General features: G+C 37.3%; 1 protein-coding gene across 3 annotated transcripts in view; it reads left to right on the forward strand.

Annotated features, from left to right (window-relative positions):
• Rala (Ras-like protein A) overlaps positions 1-14,439 on the forward strand; it is a 232,395-nt gene extending 217,956 nt beyond the window's left edge. For all 3 annotated transcript variants that reach the window (XM_070085759.1, XM_070085760.1, XM_070085761.1), the window contains one exon: positions 12,934-14,439. Coding sequence is in view for 1 of the 3 variants with exons in the window: in XM_070085760.1 (XP_069941861.1) it covers positions 12,934-13,035 (102 nt within the window). In the remaining 2 variants the exon portion in view is untranslated. The remainder of the gene's footprint in view (positions 1-12,933) is intronic.
• The last annotated feature ends 740 nt before the right edge of the window (positions 14,440-15,179 follow it).

Raw genomic sequence — 15,179 nt, forward strand, 5'->3', positions numbered from 1 at the left:
AAATAGAAGATTTACTGTTATTCAGACTACGGCATAATTGTAATAATTGTATAAATAATATCAAAGCATTCATGAATGCATATTAGACCCACAGTCGTCATGTATTGGACACATGACGTGATTTGTTTACTCTTGAACATAGGCAAAAATCAAACATTCCCACTACTTTGAGTTCAATTTCAAGCTACTTTTGCTATATAAACCATTCAGATTCATCTTGGTCCTGTAATATATCTTTCATTCTTTCAATTGGTACCAAGAAAACGAGACTACAATCCTAAATACTATACGAAAATACACCGCAAAGTCACTGTTTTAACCCTTTGACTGTCGCAACCCCCAATCCTGAGGTGTCTCCTGGTGTCGCAAAATTTAAAAAAAAAAAATATTTTTTCTTATGAAATGATAGAGAATCTTTTCCCGATTGTAATGACACCAAAAAAACGAAATTTGATGGAAAACTGACGGAATTATGCTCTCGCGAAGTTAGCGGCCTCGGCGCTGTTTACAAATCGGCGATTTCGCCCACTTTGAGCCCTATTTTTGGCTAATTCCATTGTTCTAGTCGCCCAAACTCATAGCTATTTCTTTAGAACTCCATTTTTTTCTATCGATTGAGTATAAGAAACTGCCAATTTACCGATTTCAACTACCTAATAATGTGGTCAGAAATTTGTAATTTGGCCAATTTCACGAAAACTAAAAAATATGACAATTTCAAAATAAGGTCCAGAATGAACAATGCAGACATTCCTGGCTCTAAAACAACATTTTCTTTGTTCATCAGTCATGTCTCCAGGCCCCTCTGATATTACTCTTGCTTTCTATTTTGAATTTTTATTCAAACAAAAAATAGAAGACTTACTATTATGCAGACTACTGCAATACTGAAATAATTGTATAAATAACATCAACCCATTCATGACTGCATATTAGAATGGCTAGTTGGACATTTATTGGACAATGGCATCATTTGTTTACTTTTGAACATTGGCAAAAATCAAACATTTCCTCTACTTTGAGCTCCATTTCTAGGTTCTTTTTATAGTAAAATCAATCAAAATCACCTCTATTTCTATAATATGTTTTCCATTCTATCAAATGAGACCAAGAAAACGAGAATACAACCATAAATACTATACGAAAATAGACCACAAAGCCGGCATTTTAATTAAAAAAACAGTCGGAGTTTTTTTTTCTCATTATGCACTGCGTGCTCCAGGATTTTTTTTATATGGTGCACACTGGCCACACAGACCCATTCTCTCACATGTGGGCCTACCAGCTTTCTCCTGCTTGATTTGAAGCCGCTAGAATTTGAGTATATATACATCAAACACGGTACCTCGTAAGACGTATATATACGGCCACGACAGTCAAAGGGTTAACCCTTTCAGGGTTCACAGGCCCTCTCAGAGACTTGCTCTCAGGGTCCCCCAAATTTAAAAAAAAAAAAAAGATTATTTTTTCTTATGAAAAGATAGAGAATCTTTTCCCGGTCATAATGACACCAAAAGTATGAAATTTGATGGAAAACTTGCGGAATTATGCTCTCACGAAGTTAGCGGTCTCGACGATGTTTACACATCGGCTATTTTGCCCACTTTGAGCCCTATTTTCGGCCAATTCCAGTGTACTAGTCGACAAAAATCATAACTATTTTGCTAGAACTCCATTTTTTCTATCGAATGAGTACAAGAAACCACTAATTTACCGATTTCAACTATCCAATACAGTGGTCAGAATTTAGCAATTTTGCCAATTTCACACAAATTTCAAAAGATGCCAATTTCCAAATAGGGTCCAGAATAAACAAGAAAGACATTCCTGGCACTAAAATAACATTTCCTCTGTTCATTAGTCACATCCCCATGCCCCTCATACATTCTTTTGCTTTCTATTTTGAATTTTTATTCTCACAAAAAAATAGAAGATTTACTGTTATGCAGACTACTGCATTAGTGTAGAAATGGTATAAATAATATCAGTGCACTTGTGAAAGAATATTAGACTCACCAGTTTGAACTTTTTTAAAAATCGAACATTTCTGCTACTTTGAGCTCAGTTTCAAGGTACTTTTCATTGTAAAACCAGTCAAAATCATCTCAATTTCTGTAATATGTCTTCCATTCTATACAATGAGACCAAGAAAACTAGAATACAGTGCAAAGTCGCTGTTTTAATCCAAAAACACGGTCAAAGTTTTTTTTTCTCATTACGCACTGTGTGCTGCAGGATTTTTTTTATACTGCGCACACTGACCACACAGACCCATTCTTTCATATGTAGGCCTACCAGCTTTCTCTTGCTAGATTTGAAGGCTCTAGAATTTATGAGTACTAGTACGTCATGGACCCTGGTGTGTAAGCCGTACTAGTACGGCCGAAACCCTGAAAGGGTTAAACCAGAAATACGGTCAGAAAAAAGTACAGAATAATAAAGTAGAAATGTGTGGAGTGTGCTTCTGTATCTCGGTAAGTACTAATGGGGAAAAAATCTGTCATTATCACCAGAAAAATACTCTTTTAACCCTTTGAGTGTTGAGACCCCTGCTTGCAAACTTGCTCAGTGTCGAAGATTTAAAAAAAAAAAATTCTTATGAAATCATAGAGAATCTTTTTTCCAAAGGTAATGAAACCAAAAGTTCAAAATTTGATGGAAAACTTGCAGAATTACGCTCTTGTGAATTTAACTGTCTCGGCTGTATTTACACATCAGCAATTTTGCCCACTTTGAACCCTATTTTAGATCAATTCCACTGTTCCATTGAACCAAACTCATGCTATTTTAAACCATACCACAAGTGGGGTTTGATCCCGCAGTCAGAGAGTCTCAAAACTCCAGACCATCGCGACGGTCTGGAGCTTTGAGACACTCTGACCGCGGGATCAAACCCCACCCGTGGTATGGTTTGTTTGCAATCGTGTCATTGCGGTTTCGTGAGTCATGGCTATTTTGCTAGAACTCCTTTTATTCCATTGATTGAGTACAAGAAACTGCCCATTTACCTATTTGAGCTACACAAAAAAGTGATCAGAAATTACTAATTTGGCCAATTTCACACAAAATTCAAGAAAGGCCAATTTCAAAATAAGGGCCAGAATGAACAATACAGACATCCCTGACACTAAAATAACATTTTCTGTGTTCAATGATCACATCTCCAGGCCCCTTTTATATTACACTTGCTTTTCATTTTGAATTTTTTTTTCACACAAAAAATAGATGATTTATTGTTATTTAGACTACTGCATAATTGTAATAATTGTATAAATAATATCAGCATATTCGTGAATGCTTATTAGACCCACCAGTTGACATGCATTGGATTCGTGACAGGATTTGTTTGCTCTTGAACATTGTCAAAATCTAACATTTTTGCTACTTTGAGCTTAACTTCAAGCTACTTTTAGTCGGTAAACCATTCAAAATCATCTCTATTTCTCTAATATATCTTCCATTCTATCAAATGAGATGAAGAAAACGAATATACAACCATAAATACCTTATGAAAATACACCACAAAGTCTGTTTTAAACCAAAAAAATGGTCGCAGTTTTTTTTCTCATTATGCACTACTTGCTGCAGGATTTTTTTTTTATACTGTCCACACTGACCACACAGACCCATTCTCTCAGATGTAGGCTTACAATCTTTCTCCTGCAAGATTTGAAGCCACTAGAATTTTAGCGTAGTATTACAGGACTGACACTGGCTTCAAAGCTGTAATTTTATGAGATCGACACTGAAGGGGTTAAAGTTTTATTTTGTGAAAATTAATGACTTTCATATTCAGGGTTGACAGTGGGACTCCCACCAGTGTTTATATAGCCTCTGCTTATCTTCCTTTGCATAATAGTGGTTTTGGTGAAAGCAGGTAATAGCTGTGAAACTGCCTGTCTTATGTTTGCACAGGTATTGCACAGGGTCATATTAACCCTCCCTACACATTTCCATATCAACAAGCAGGGATAATTACAGTGAATAGAAAACTTAATTATTTTTTTAGTTTTGATGAATTACAGTACAAAGCTTTAAAAAAAATGGGGTTGGCATTTTTTGGGGGCCTAATGAACATAACCCTATTTTTTTCCATGTGTTTTTCAGTTCATTTTACACAATATTTGATTAATTAATGGTGTACTGTATGCTTCTGCCACTCCATTGAGTACAAATTTTAAGACTTTACAGCATTCCCAGTAATTTAAATGCTTTATTGGCTCTATGAGGGTTGTAAACAATCTCTGTATCTGTTCCAGCTCTAAAGTGTCTCCATTGGTATTGGTATTATTTCCTTTGTTTTGAAAATTTTCATTATCCACCCCGTTATCTTCCAGGCTGTCATAGCGTTGGACTTATTGTGTTCTCTGAAGGCAAGGTCAGCTGACATAATTACTCCCAGGTCTTTCACATGTTTCTTTTGTTCTATTTACTGTTCCTCTTTTAAATTTTTTGTAGTGTCCCTTTTGATTTATTCATTCTGTCCATAACTAAACAGCTGAAACTTATTAGTGAACATCACATTATTCTCCACTGCCCACTGGAAAACCGTGCCTATATCTTCCTGCAATTTTTCACTTTTACTTTCATGCTTATTTTAGTGTCAACAGCAAAAGATGATACAAAACTGTGATGGGTGTTTTTGTCTATGTCTGCTATGAGGATAAGGAACAGCACAGGTGCCAGGACAGTGCCTTGGGGTACTGAGATTATTATACAGTAGGACCCCACTTATATGGCAGGTTAGGTTCCAGGCTACTGCCATAAAGCGGATATCGCCAGAAAGCAGAACGCCATTTTTTCCACTTACAAATGCATAAAAATGCCAGCTAACAAGTTTACACTTATGTATACAGTTAACAATAGAGCTAGGCATTAAAAACAAAAAAAGTAAAATACACATCTTTTCTTTCTTTCAACGTACCAGCCACATCCCACCGAGGTGGGGTGGCCCAAAAGAAAAAACTAAAGTTTCTCCTTTTAAATTTAGTAATATATACAGGAGAAGGGGGTTACTAGCCCCTTGCTCCCGGCATTTTAGTCACCTCTTACAACACGCATGGCTTACGGAGGAAGAATTCTGTTCCACTTCCCCATGGAGGTAAGAGGAAATAAACAAGAACAAGAACTAGAAAGAAAATAGAAGAAAATCCAGAGGGGTGTGTGTGTATATATATGTTTGTACATGTATGTGTAGTGTGACCTAAATGCAAGTAGAAGTAGCAAGACATACCTGAAATCTTGCATGTTTATGAGACAGACAAAAGACACCAGCAATCCTACCATCATGTAAAACAATTACAGGCTTTCGTTGTACACTCACTTGGCAGGACGGTAGTACCTCCCTGGGCGGTTGCTGTTTACCAACCTACTACCTAGGTAAAATACACATACAGTACACTTATTACTTACCTTAAAATATTTGTAGTCTTAATGTAGGGTGAGAGGTGAATAGTATTTATTGTAAGAATTCAGGTGTGGGAGGTATGGTAGACAGCCAGGCCACCCCACCCACACATAACATACTACGACATTTAAAGCGCCCCAGAGCGATAAAATGCATATACAGTACATTCATTACTTACCTTAAAATATTTGTAGTCTTAATGTAGAGTGAGAGGTGAGTAAATTAGGTAAAACGAATAAACAAGAGAGAAAGAATGAGTAGATGAGAGAGGAAACAGTTGCGGAGTTATATAAACAAGCAGGTGAACGCATTTGGTTTTGGTTCATACACGTAACATCTCATATTTATGTTAATTTATTCTACTGTGGAGTGCATTTATTAAGTTTATATGTTATGTAGCAGCTTGGACCCTTTGAGGGTCCAAGCTGCAGATCTACGCCATAAGCTCAGCTCACTCAGATAAGCCGTGAGCGGTAAATTTGGGCCTAGATGTGAGAGAATACACTATGTGGTAAAGTAAATCCTGCAGCACGCAGTGCATAATGAGGAAAAAAAAACTGCGGTGTATTTTCACGTGGTTTTTATGGTTGTATTTGCGGTTTCTTGGTCTCATTTGATAGAATGAAAGATATATTATGGAAATGGAGATGATCTTGATTGGTTTTGCACTGAAAATAGCTTGTAATTGATCTCAAACTAGTGGAAATGTTTGATTTTTGCTGATTTTCAAGAGTAAACAAATCACATCATGCATCTAATACACATCAACTGGTGGGTCTAATATACATTTACGAATGCACTGATAGGGTTTATACACTTATTACAATGGTGCGTAAGAGTAATTCATCTATTTTTTGGCGTGAATAAAAATTCTTTATGTACATCAAAAACAAAAATGGAATTCATGTGTAAAGCCTGCAAACATAACTAATAAACAGTAAGTGCCCCCACTTACTGCATTTCTACCTTCATCCCCTCTGTCTTCATTCACATTACTCCAGTCACTATCAATTTCTAGGATATAAAGCCTTCTTTGTCTCCTATGTTGTGTAGCAAGACTTGAAGTGGATGGCTACTGAACTGTCACTTGCTGTACTCCTGGTCTTACTACAATTGTTGTTCCCTTCAAAAACCAGAAAAAAAAGATAATTATTTCTCTCCTCAATGTTAGTGGTGTCTTTATCCCACAATATTTACTGTATTTTACAGCAAGAAATGTTGGCATGTACCATGTTTAATGGGTGATATTGCCTATAATAACCTGCTCAGACCTATATGTCCTGGATTTTTTCCAAGGAGGGACAATGGAAATAAATGGTATGAAATATTGATACAATGGAAATATAAACACATAAGCGGTATAATGTGAGCCTTTATTGACAATGTTTCGCCCACACAGTGAGCTTTATCAAGTTTGTGACTTGATAAAGCCCACTGCATGAGTGAAACATTGTCAATAAAGGATCACATTACACTGTTAATGTGTTTATATTTCCAAGGATGGACAAGGTATCTAGAGACCTGAACAACACTGCCAAGGCCTAATATGGTGATATGCAGCAGATTTGAGGCCTAGAAAAATTGTGTACCAGTACATTACATTGAACACATCCTCCCCAATTGTACATTGAACACATCCTTGCCACCTTCATACTGGTACACCGAAAACACCAGAGTCACCTGTGTATTAGTACACTGAACACACCCTTGTCACCTGTGTACTACTACACTGAACACACCCTCGTCACCTGTGTACTACTACACTGAACACACCCTCGTCACCTGTGTACTGGTACACTGAACACACCCTCGTCACCTGTGTAGTGGTACACTGAACACATCCTCGTCACCTGTGTACTAGTACACTGAACACACCACAATCACCTGTGTACTAGTACACTGAACACACCCTCGTCACCTGTGTACTAGTACACTGAACACACCCTCGTCACCTGTGTACTAGTACTACACTGAACACACCCTTGTCACCTGTGTACTAGTACACTGAACACACCCTCGTTACTTGTGTACTAGCACACTGAACACTCCCTCGTCACCTGTGTACTAGTACGTACATTGAACATACCCTTGTCACCTGTGTACTAGTACACTGAACACACCCTCATCGCCTGTGTACTAGTACACTAAACACACCCTCGTCATCTGTGTACTAGTACACTGAACACACCCTCGTCACCTGTGTACTAGTACAGTGGTCCCTCGCTTTTCGTAGTTCTCGGCAATCGTAAATTTCGCCAATCATAGGGGTATTTTCGTATAAACATGGACTCGCTTTTCATAGGTTGACTCGCGAATAGTAGTTCGTCCAGGACGCTTACGCACGATGCGAGCAGGGGAGGCCTCCCTACCCAGCCAGTCTGGCATTGTTTACCAGTGAGTGAAGGTCCCCTCAAGTGTTCCTATGAAATATATCATAATATTCCACTCATTTTAGTGCTTGCAAGTACTAAATAAGCTACCATGGCTCCAAAGAAAGCTCCTAGTGCCAAGCTTGTGGTAAAGAAGGTGAGAAATATGTACAGTGACAAAGTCTTGTACCATTTTAGGGAAGTGTTAAAGAGACACCAGAAACAGAGCTTTCTCCACAGTTACTTTGCTAGACAGGACTAGAGTGACTCTCAAGGTGGTCCTAGTGGCATTAAGAAACAGAGAAGAGAAGCAATTGGTACCTGAGGTGTTGCTGGAAGGGGATTCCCCTTCCAAACTGTAAACAATCCAATCTCTCTCCTCCTCCAGTCTCCCATACACTAAGAAGAATCTCCAATAAAGGTAAGTGTTATGCTGTTAATGTTTCATTCATCATTTCCCATTGTATTGTTTATGTACTACATGTATATTTCATGTAAAAAATTTTTTTTGTTTTAATACTTCTGAGTGTCAGAAATGGATTAATTGTATTTACATTATTTCTTATGGGGAAAATTGATTCGCAAATCGTAAATTTCGTTTATAGTAGCTCCTCCAGGAACAGATTAATTACGAAAAACGAGGGACCACTGTACACTGAACACACCCTCGTCACCTGTGTACTAGTACACTGAACACACCCTCGTCACCTGTGTACTAGTACACTGAACACACCCTCGTCACCTGTGTACTAATACGTACACAGAACGTAGCTTAACGGTTAAACTACTTGTGCATTATACGACCCATACAGGTTTGGGGCTTGTTTTTTAATATGATAGTAATGTAGGTAATAATTTTGTGTGCATGTAGGAGGGTGTTGTTGAGATGGTTTGGTCATGTAGAGAGGATGGAGCAAAATAGGATGACTTGGAGGGTGTATAAATCTGTAGTGTAGGGGAGGAAAGGTAAGGGTCATCCTAGGAAAGGATGGAAGGAGAAGATAGAGAGGTTTTGTGTGCAAGGAGCTTGGACATACAGCAGGCATGTGTGTGTGTTAGATAGGAGTGAATGGAGACAAATGATTTTTGGGACTTGATGAGCTGTTGGAGTGTGATCAGGGTAATATTTTGTGAAGGTATTCAGGGAAACTGGTTAGCCGGACTTAAGTCCTGGAAGTGGAAAGTACATGTACAGTGCCTGCACTTTAAAGGAGGGGTTTTTGGTATTTGCTGTTTGGAGTGACATCTGAACTGTCATGTCTGAGTGCCTCTGCAAATACAGTGATTGTGTAAATGATGGTGAAAATGTTGAATGCTGGTGACAGTACATATTTTTCTTTTTTAGGTCACCCTGCCTCGGTAGGAGACAGCTGATGTGTTAAAAAAAATAAGTCTGCTAATGCACACTGTAGAAATAGCTGGGCCAAGAGCTTTAACAAGGCCATCTACTCTGTACTAGCATGAAACTGTAAAATATATTTAAAATTCTATAATAATTGTAATCTTTGCATCATTGAATCTCCTGTACAGTAGAACCTCGATGAACGTTTGGGACTTATTATTTTGATGGCTGGAATATGAATTAACATTATATCTGGGGATTTAAAACAAACACTGTGGAGCAAGTCTGGAATGTTAAACTGTCAAGTCTAACCTGTGAGCTGAGAGATGTGCTTCCCTCAGCCCAGTGAGCATTCTATTGTTAACACACATACTGCATGTCTGTGTTATCTCTTTATTCATGCTCAGTAAAAAAAGTTTTTGGGAAATGAGCACAGAAAAAGAGACACTACCTTTTTATGCAGAACTGTAATACAGTATAGTATAAACACTGACTGAGAATTTAAAGTGAGATAGGAACTGAAAATATCAAATATATATTTTGTATAATGACTGAGCCTTTACTTGGTATTGATGTATGGAAATCAGTGGAACAGTTGTTGTCAAAACAAAATAATGTAAAACTTCCATGAGAAAACATCTTTCTTAATAAATTTTTGCCCTCATTTACCATTTTTGCTTTCAGTGTGGATTAAGTACACTAGAGAGTGAGTTAGTGAGTGCAAGTGTGTGTGAGAAAATGCAAGGGATTGAAAGTGAGAGTATACATACACGGAAGTTTTCACAATGAGTGAAATAATGAAAGAAAAGCATGCTTGCTTGATCTTTGCCACAAAATAAGTTATGTTAGATACCACTTGCATTCAGTGATGGTAATAAAATTTCAGTGTGAATGATGAAGATTTACCAAACAGTTTCACTACAACTTTAGTCATTTGCACTTGCTGCCTATTTCTTCATAAAGTGAGCTTAAGGTAATGTTTTCCATTTAACTAAATTGAGCTGCTTATGATTAAATGATACATTTTTTAAATCCTAAATTCCTCTTTTGTACATTATACTTTATAAAATTTCTCGCATGAACCTTCAATTTCCTAAGGAATAATATTACACAGGTTATATAGAAGCATGCCATGGTAATGAAAGGTTTCATTTGTTATATACTCTATTTTCATTCTTGCATGTGTGGTTTAATTAACCATTTTCTGTCAGTTTGCTTTTAAGATTTGTATTCTTTGTACAGGCTTTTACACACCAATAATTGACTTTGTAAATGAACAACTGTTGAAGGTTGGTGATAGTAACTCTTGATATATAAATCACTTGTAAAGTAGTGTACAAAATCCTCTCATTAAATTGTAATTTTAACGACTTTATTTTCAGTGATTATTGTAGAATAACTGTAAACTGTGTATACAGTACTATATTAGGTATACAGTAGAATACATGTATATAATTGTTTTTTTTTTTTTTTTGTTATTTTTAAACATTATTCTGATTTAACACACACAGACTTCCCCTTCTTCCTCCTTCCCTGGTTGATATGTTAAGTTGAAGGTGTATCTTGCTCTATTATTCTTGCTGGTCGCTTCAGTTTATTATATTACAGCATAATCACACAATACATATTATTATATACAGTGGACCCTCGTTTTTCGAGAGTTCCGGAAATCAAGTAATTCAGATTTAGAGCATTTTTTTCAGCAAAATTTCATCCTGGATTTCAAGTGTTTGATTTGCTTCCACCCCGTCGGTGACGCCACTTCCTCACACACACCACACTCAGTCTCTCTCTCGTTGGGTAAGGAATACAGTGGACCCCCGCATACCGATGGCATCACATAACGATTAATCCGCATACCGCTTGCTTTAATCGCAAAAATTTTGCCTTGCATACCGCTTAAAAACCCGCTCACCGATTTTCGTCCAAGACGCGTCCAATGTGCGGCCTGAGCCACGCTCACATGTTCCGCCGGTGGCATTGTTTACCAGCCAGCCTCCGCGGTAACATCCAAGCATACAATCGGAATATTTCGTATTATTACAGTGTTTTCGGTGCTTTTTCTGGAAAATAAGTGACCATGGGCCCCAAGAAAGCTTCTAGTGCCAACCCTACAGCAATAAGGGTGAGAATTACAATAGAGATGAAGAAAAAGATCATTGATAAGTATGAAAGTGGAGTGCGTGTCTCCGAGCTGGCCAGGTTGTATAATAAACCCCAATCAACCATCGCTACTATTGGTGGTACAGCTGCTGCTGCACTGTCAGCTGCTGCTGTAACATCGTCTGTTGCTGCTGTAGCATCGTCTGCTGCTGCTGTAACATCGTCTGTTGCTGCTGTAGCATCGTCTGTTGCTGCTGTACCACCGTCAGCTGCTGCTGCTGCTGTAGCATCGTCTGCTGCTGCTGTAACATCGTCTGTTGCTGCTGTAGCATCGTCTGCTGCTGCTGTAGCATCGTCTGTTGCTGCTGTACCACCGTCAGCTGCTGCTGCTGCTGTAGCATCGTCTGTTGCTGCTGTACCACCGTCAGCTGCTGCTGCTGCTGTAGCATCATCTGCTGCTGCTGTAGCATCGTCTGCTGCTGCTGTAGCATCGTCTGCTGCTGCTGTAGCATCGTCTGCTGCTGCTGTAGCATCGTCTGTTGCTGCTGTACCACCGTCAGCTGCTGCTGCTGCTGTAGCACCGTTGTTGGTGTGGCTTATTGAGAATACCAAGAAACAATTAACCCCAAAGGATTTGCCACCCAGGATACCCCAAAAAAGTCAGTGTCATCGAAGACTGTCTAACTTATTTCCATTGGGGTCCTTAATCTTGTCTCCCAGGATGCAACCCACACAAGTCGACTAACACCCAGGTGAACAGGGAAAAATGCCTGGAACTAGTGCTCATATTGGTGAATTTAAAGCCAGCAAAGGTTGGTTTGAGGGATTTAAGAATCGTAGTGGCATACACAGTGTGATAAGGCCTGTTCTGGAAGAAAATGCCAAACAGGACCTACAGTACTCAGGAGGAAAAGGCACTCCCAGGACACAGTGTCTCATCAGTTATTGCTGCATCTTCAATAAAGGTAAGTGTCATTTATTCTTCATTTAGTAGACTAGTACATGCACAATATATACTGTGCATGTACTACTCTACTATTGTGCATGTATCATTCTCTTTGTGTGTAGGAAAATGTATATTTCATGTGGTAAAAATTTTTTTTTCATACTTTTGGGTGTCTTGCACGGATTAATTTGATTTCCATTATTTCTTATGGGGAAAATTCATTCGCATACCGATTATTTCGCATAACAATGACCCCTCTTGCACGGATTAAAATCGGTATGCGGGGGTCCACTGTACTCTGTGGGTTCATCTGTTCACTTTGGTGCTTGTTTATTGATTGTGACTGTGAAATAAGCCACCATGGGACCAAAGAAAGTTCAGAGTGCCAGCCCTTCAGTAAAGAAAGTGAATAAACACGAGGGGGATTCCTTTTCCAAACAATAAGTCCTCCCTCACTCCTCCTCCCTGTCTTCCTTATGCCAACAAGAGTCTTCAGTACGGGTATGTAATGTTTATACTATTTATTTATAATTGTTTTGTGTATATAAAACTATAGTTAATCCTTAAAAAAAAATTTTGTGAATATTTTTGGGTGTCTGGAACGGATTAATTGGATTTACATTATTTCTTGTGGGAAATGTTAATTTGGTTTTAGAGCAACCTTCTGGAATGGATTAAGCTTGAAAACTGTAAATAGTTTCATTGTTTACTTATTCAGAATAGTATTGAAAAACTTTTATTTTTACAATAATGTTGTATTTTTCAGGCTTTTTATGACCTGACCCGTCTGATCTCTGCCAGCAAGCAACAGGCAGACAGTCCAGCTGAGGCTGAGAACAAGCCCACCAAGTGTTGCTGCATCTCATAGTGACTCCATCACTAAATCTTCATTGCCATACATCAAATTTGTCGGTACCACCTATCCAAGATATCAGCCTGAAACACACTTAAACTGTCTATTATTAATATTTTGAAGACCAGTTCTTAAACTTTTTTTTTTCTTTTGTGTGTGTATGTGTGTGTGTGTACTGTAGCAGGAATTACTTAATACAGGTGCAATTTTGTACTCACTGTTAGACTTGCTAACAACTTGAGTATATAGTTACTGCCACATTTTTATTTTATAAACTTAAAGAAAAAATGTACTGTATTAATTTATATGGAAAAGGATTGACATTGTACACCTATTGTGATGGACACTTTTATCTTTCCGTTTTTATATTTTCTAAGCCATTTTGTTTGGGGTGGTAAAGAATTATATCTTCATTGATGATTCATCTATCTCTTAGATGAATTTGCCCATTGACTGCATGTATCCACATTTGTTCAACAAATGAATAACCAGACATTAGTTTGAACATCATTGTCTGATAATATTCTTTTCCATTTAATATACTCATAGTGCTAAGTGTGCCTCATGTATTGTACAAGTTTGACCTACATTATATATTTTACTATTTATCAGTTTACTGCTGACAGTGGGTATAAGATATGAGGTGATGAAATCTGCAAGATATGGGTCAGTAGATATAATTAATCTATCAAAGACAGAGCTCAAAAGATATTCATAGATTTTGTTGATAAAAATTCTTAATGAATTGTCAATATTAAGTTTTGATCATTCCTTGTGTTATTTTTTTTTCCTCATTTTTTTGGCAAAATATTTGTTTTCAAATAAGTTAATGAGCATGTCAGTGCCCTCCCATTCAACTTGAAGAGCTTAATAATATACAGTACTACAGATTGTGATTCAGGTACTTTGAAATTTGGCTGATTTACTAAGCCTTGCACAGTTGTCCCAAAGAATTTTCAAGCATATATTTCTGGCTACTAAGGAAAGTTACTCTTGAGTGGGATTGGATTTGTTTTGCATTCCAAAGACCATTTCCATTCCTTCTGCTTAAGACTTAAATCATTCATTACTACTTTACACATGAGAAGCAACAGTTCTTTGTAGGTTTTGTGTCTTAGCTATGACCAGCATGTGTGTCATGTATCATACCTGTACTCTCACTCACTCACTGTCTTCACAAACTCTACTGGAACACCAAGGTCTCTTGCCTGGTTAATCATAACATCAATTTTTTGAGACATTAGATACATATTTTCACTTATTTATATTTTCTGTTTTTGAACATTATAAAATATTATTGTTGTTGTGATTAATTTAAGCTAGTTATTAACCAGGTCTTCAAAGTTCAGGGGTTGTATAATTTCATTCTTACCTGTAAGAAGTGGAATGTAACATGATACAAAGAATTACACCACTTTTCCTGTGCCTTTCATTTATTCTTTAAAAACAGTTCTAAGTAAAATTTGCCATTGCTGTCAGATTATGGGATAGTCATTATTTTAATCATATTTTCCTGTTAACAATCATTTTCCTATTTTACCTTTTATCAGAATACAGAATTTCATTATTAAATCTTCATGAAAAAAAGTAAAATATGTTTTTTTCAGATTGATTTAGTAGACATCAAGTCTTGTAATATTGAAATATAATTACCATTTGCATTAAAAATCAAGTTTTCATATGTGCATAGCATTATCATGCTACTTTTTTCTAGAAAATAATGTGGGTACTCAGATAATTCTGTTTCCATTGTGTATCTTTGGGTAAATTAACAAGTATATTTCAGATTGCTGTAACCTTCCATGATACATTTATTTTTAGGTCGAGTGGCATGGCACCACTACTTTCATATAACTTTTGGTAGTAAGCCTTCATGTGATGTGCAGATGTTTGTTGCAACTGTAAATCGTCCCTTATAAAATATAAAAACCAAAAGTTGCAAATTACTTTTCAGTTATACAACTCACTTTCTATGATCTGTGGAAAATAACAAATTCCATATGCCTTGCTTAACCCTTTCAAGGTCCGTGCCTTAGTACTATGACTTTGAGCTCAGGGTCTGTGCTGTTGAGCTACCTGATGTGCTCAACTCACTCAGATAAGCTGTGAGCGGTAAATTTTGGCCTAGATAAGAGAGAGTGGGTCTATGCGGTGAGTGT

This window comes from Cherax quadricarinatus, chromosome 17 (assembly GCF_038502225.1).
Source record: "Cherax quadricarinatus isolate ZL_2023a chromosome 17, ASM3850222v1, whole genome shotgun sequence".
Taxonomy (NCBI): domain Eukaryota; kingdom Metazoa; phylum Arthropoda; class Malacostraca; order Decapoda; family Parastacidae; genus Cherax; species Cherax quadricarinatus.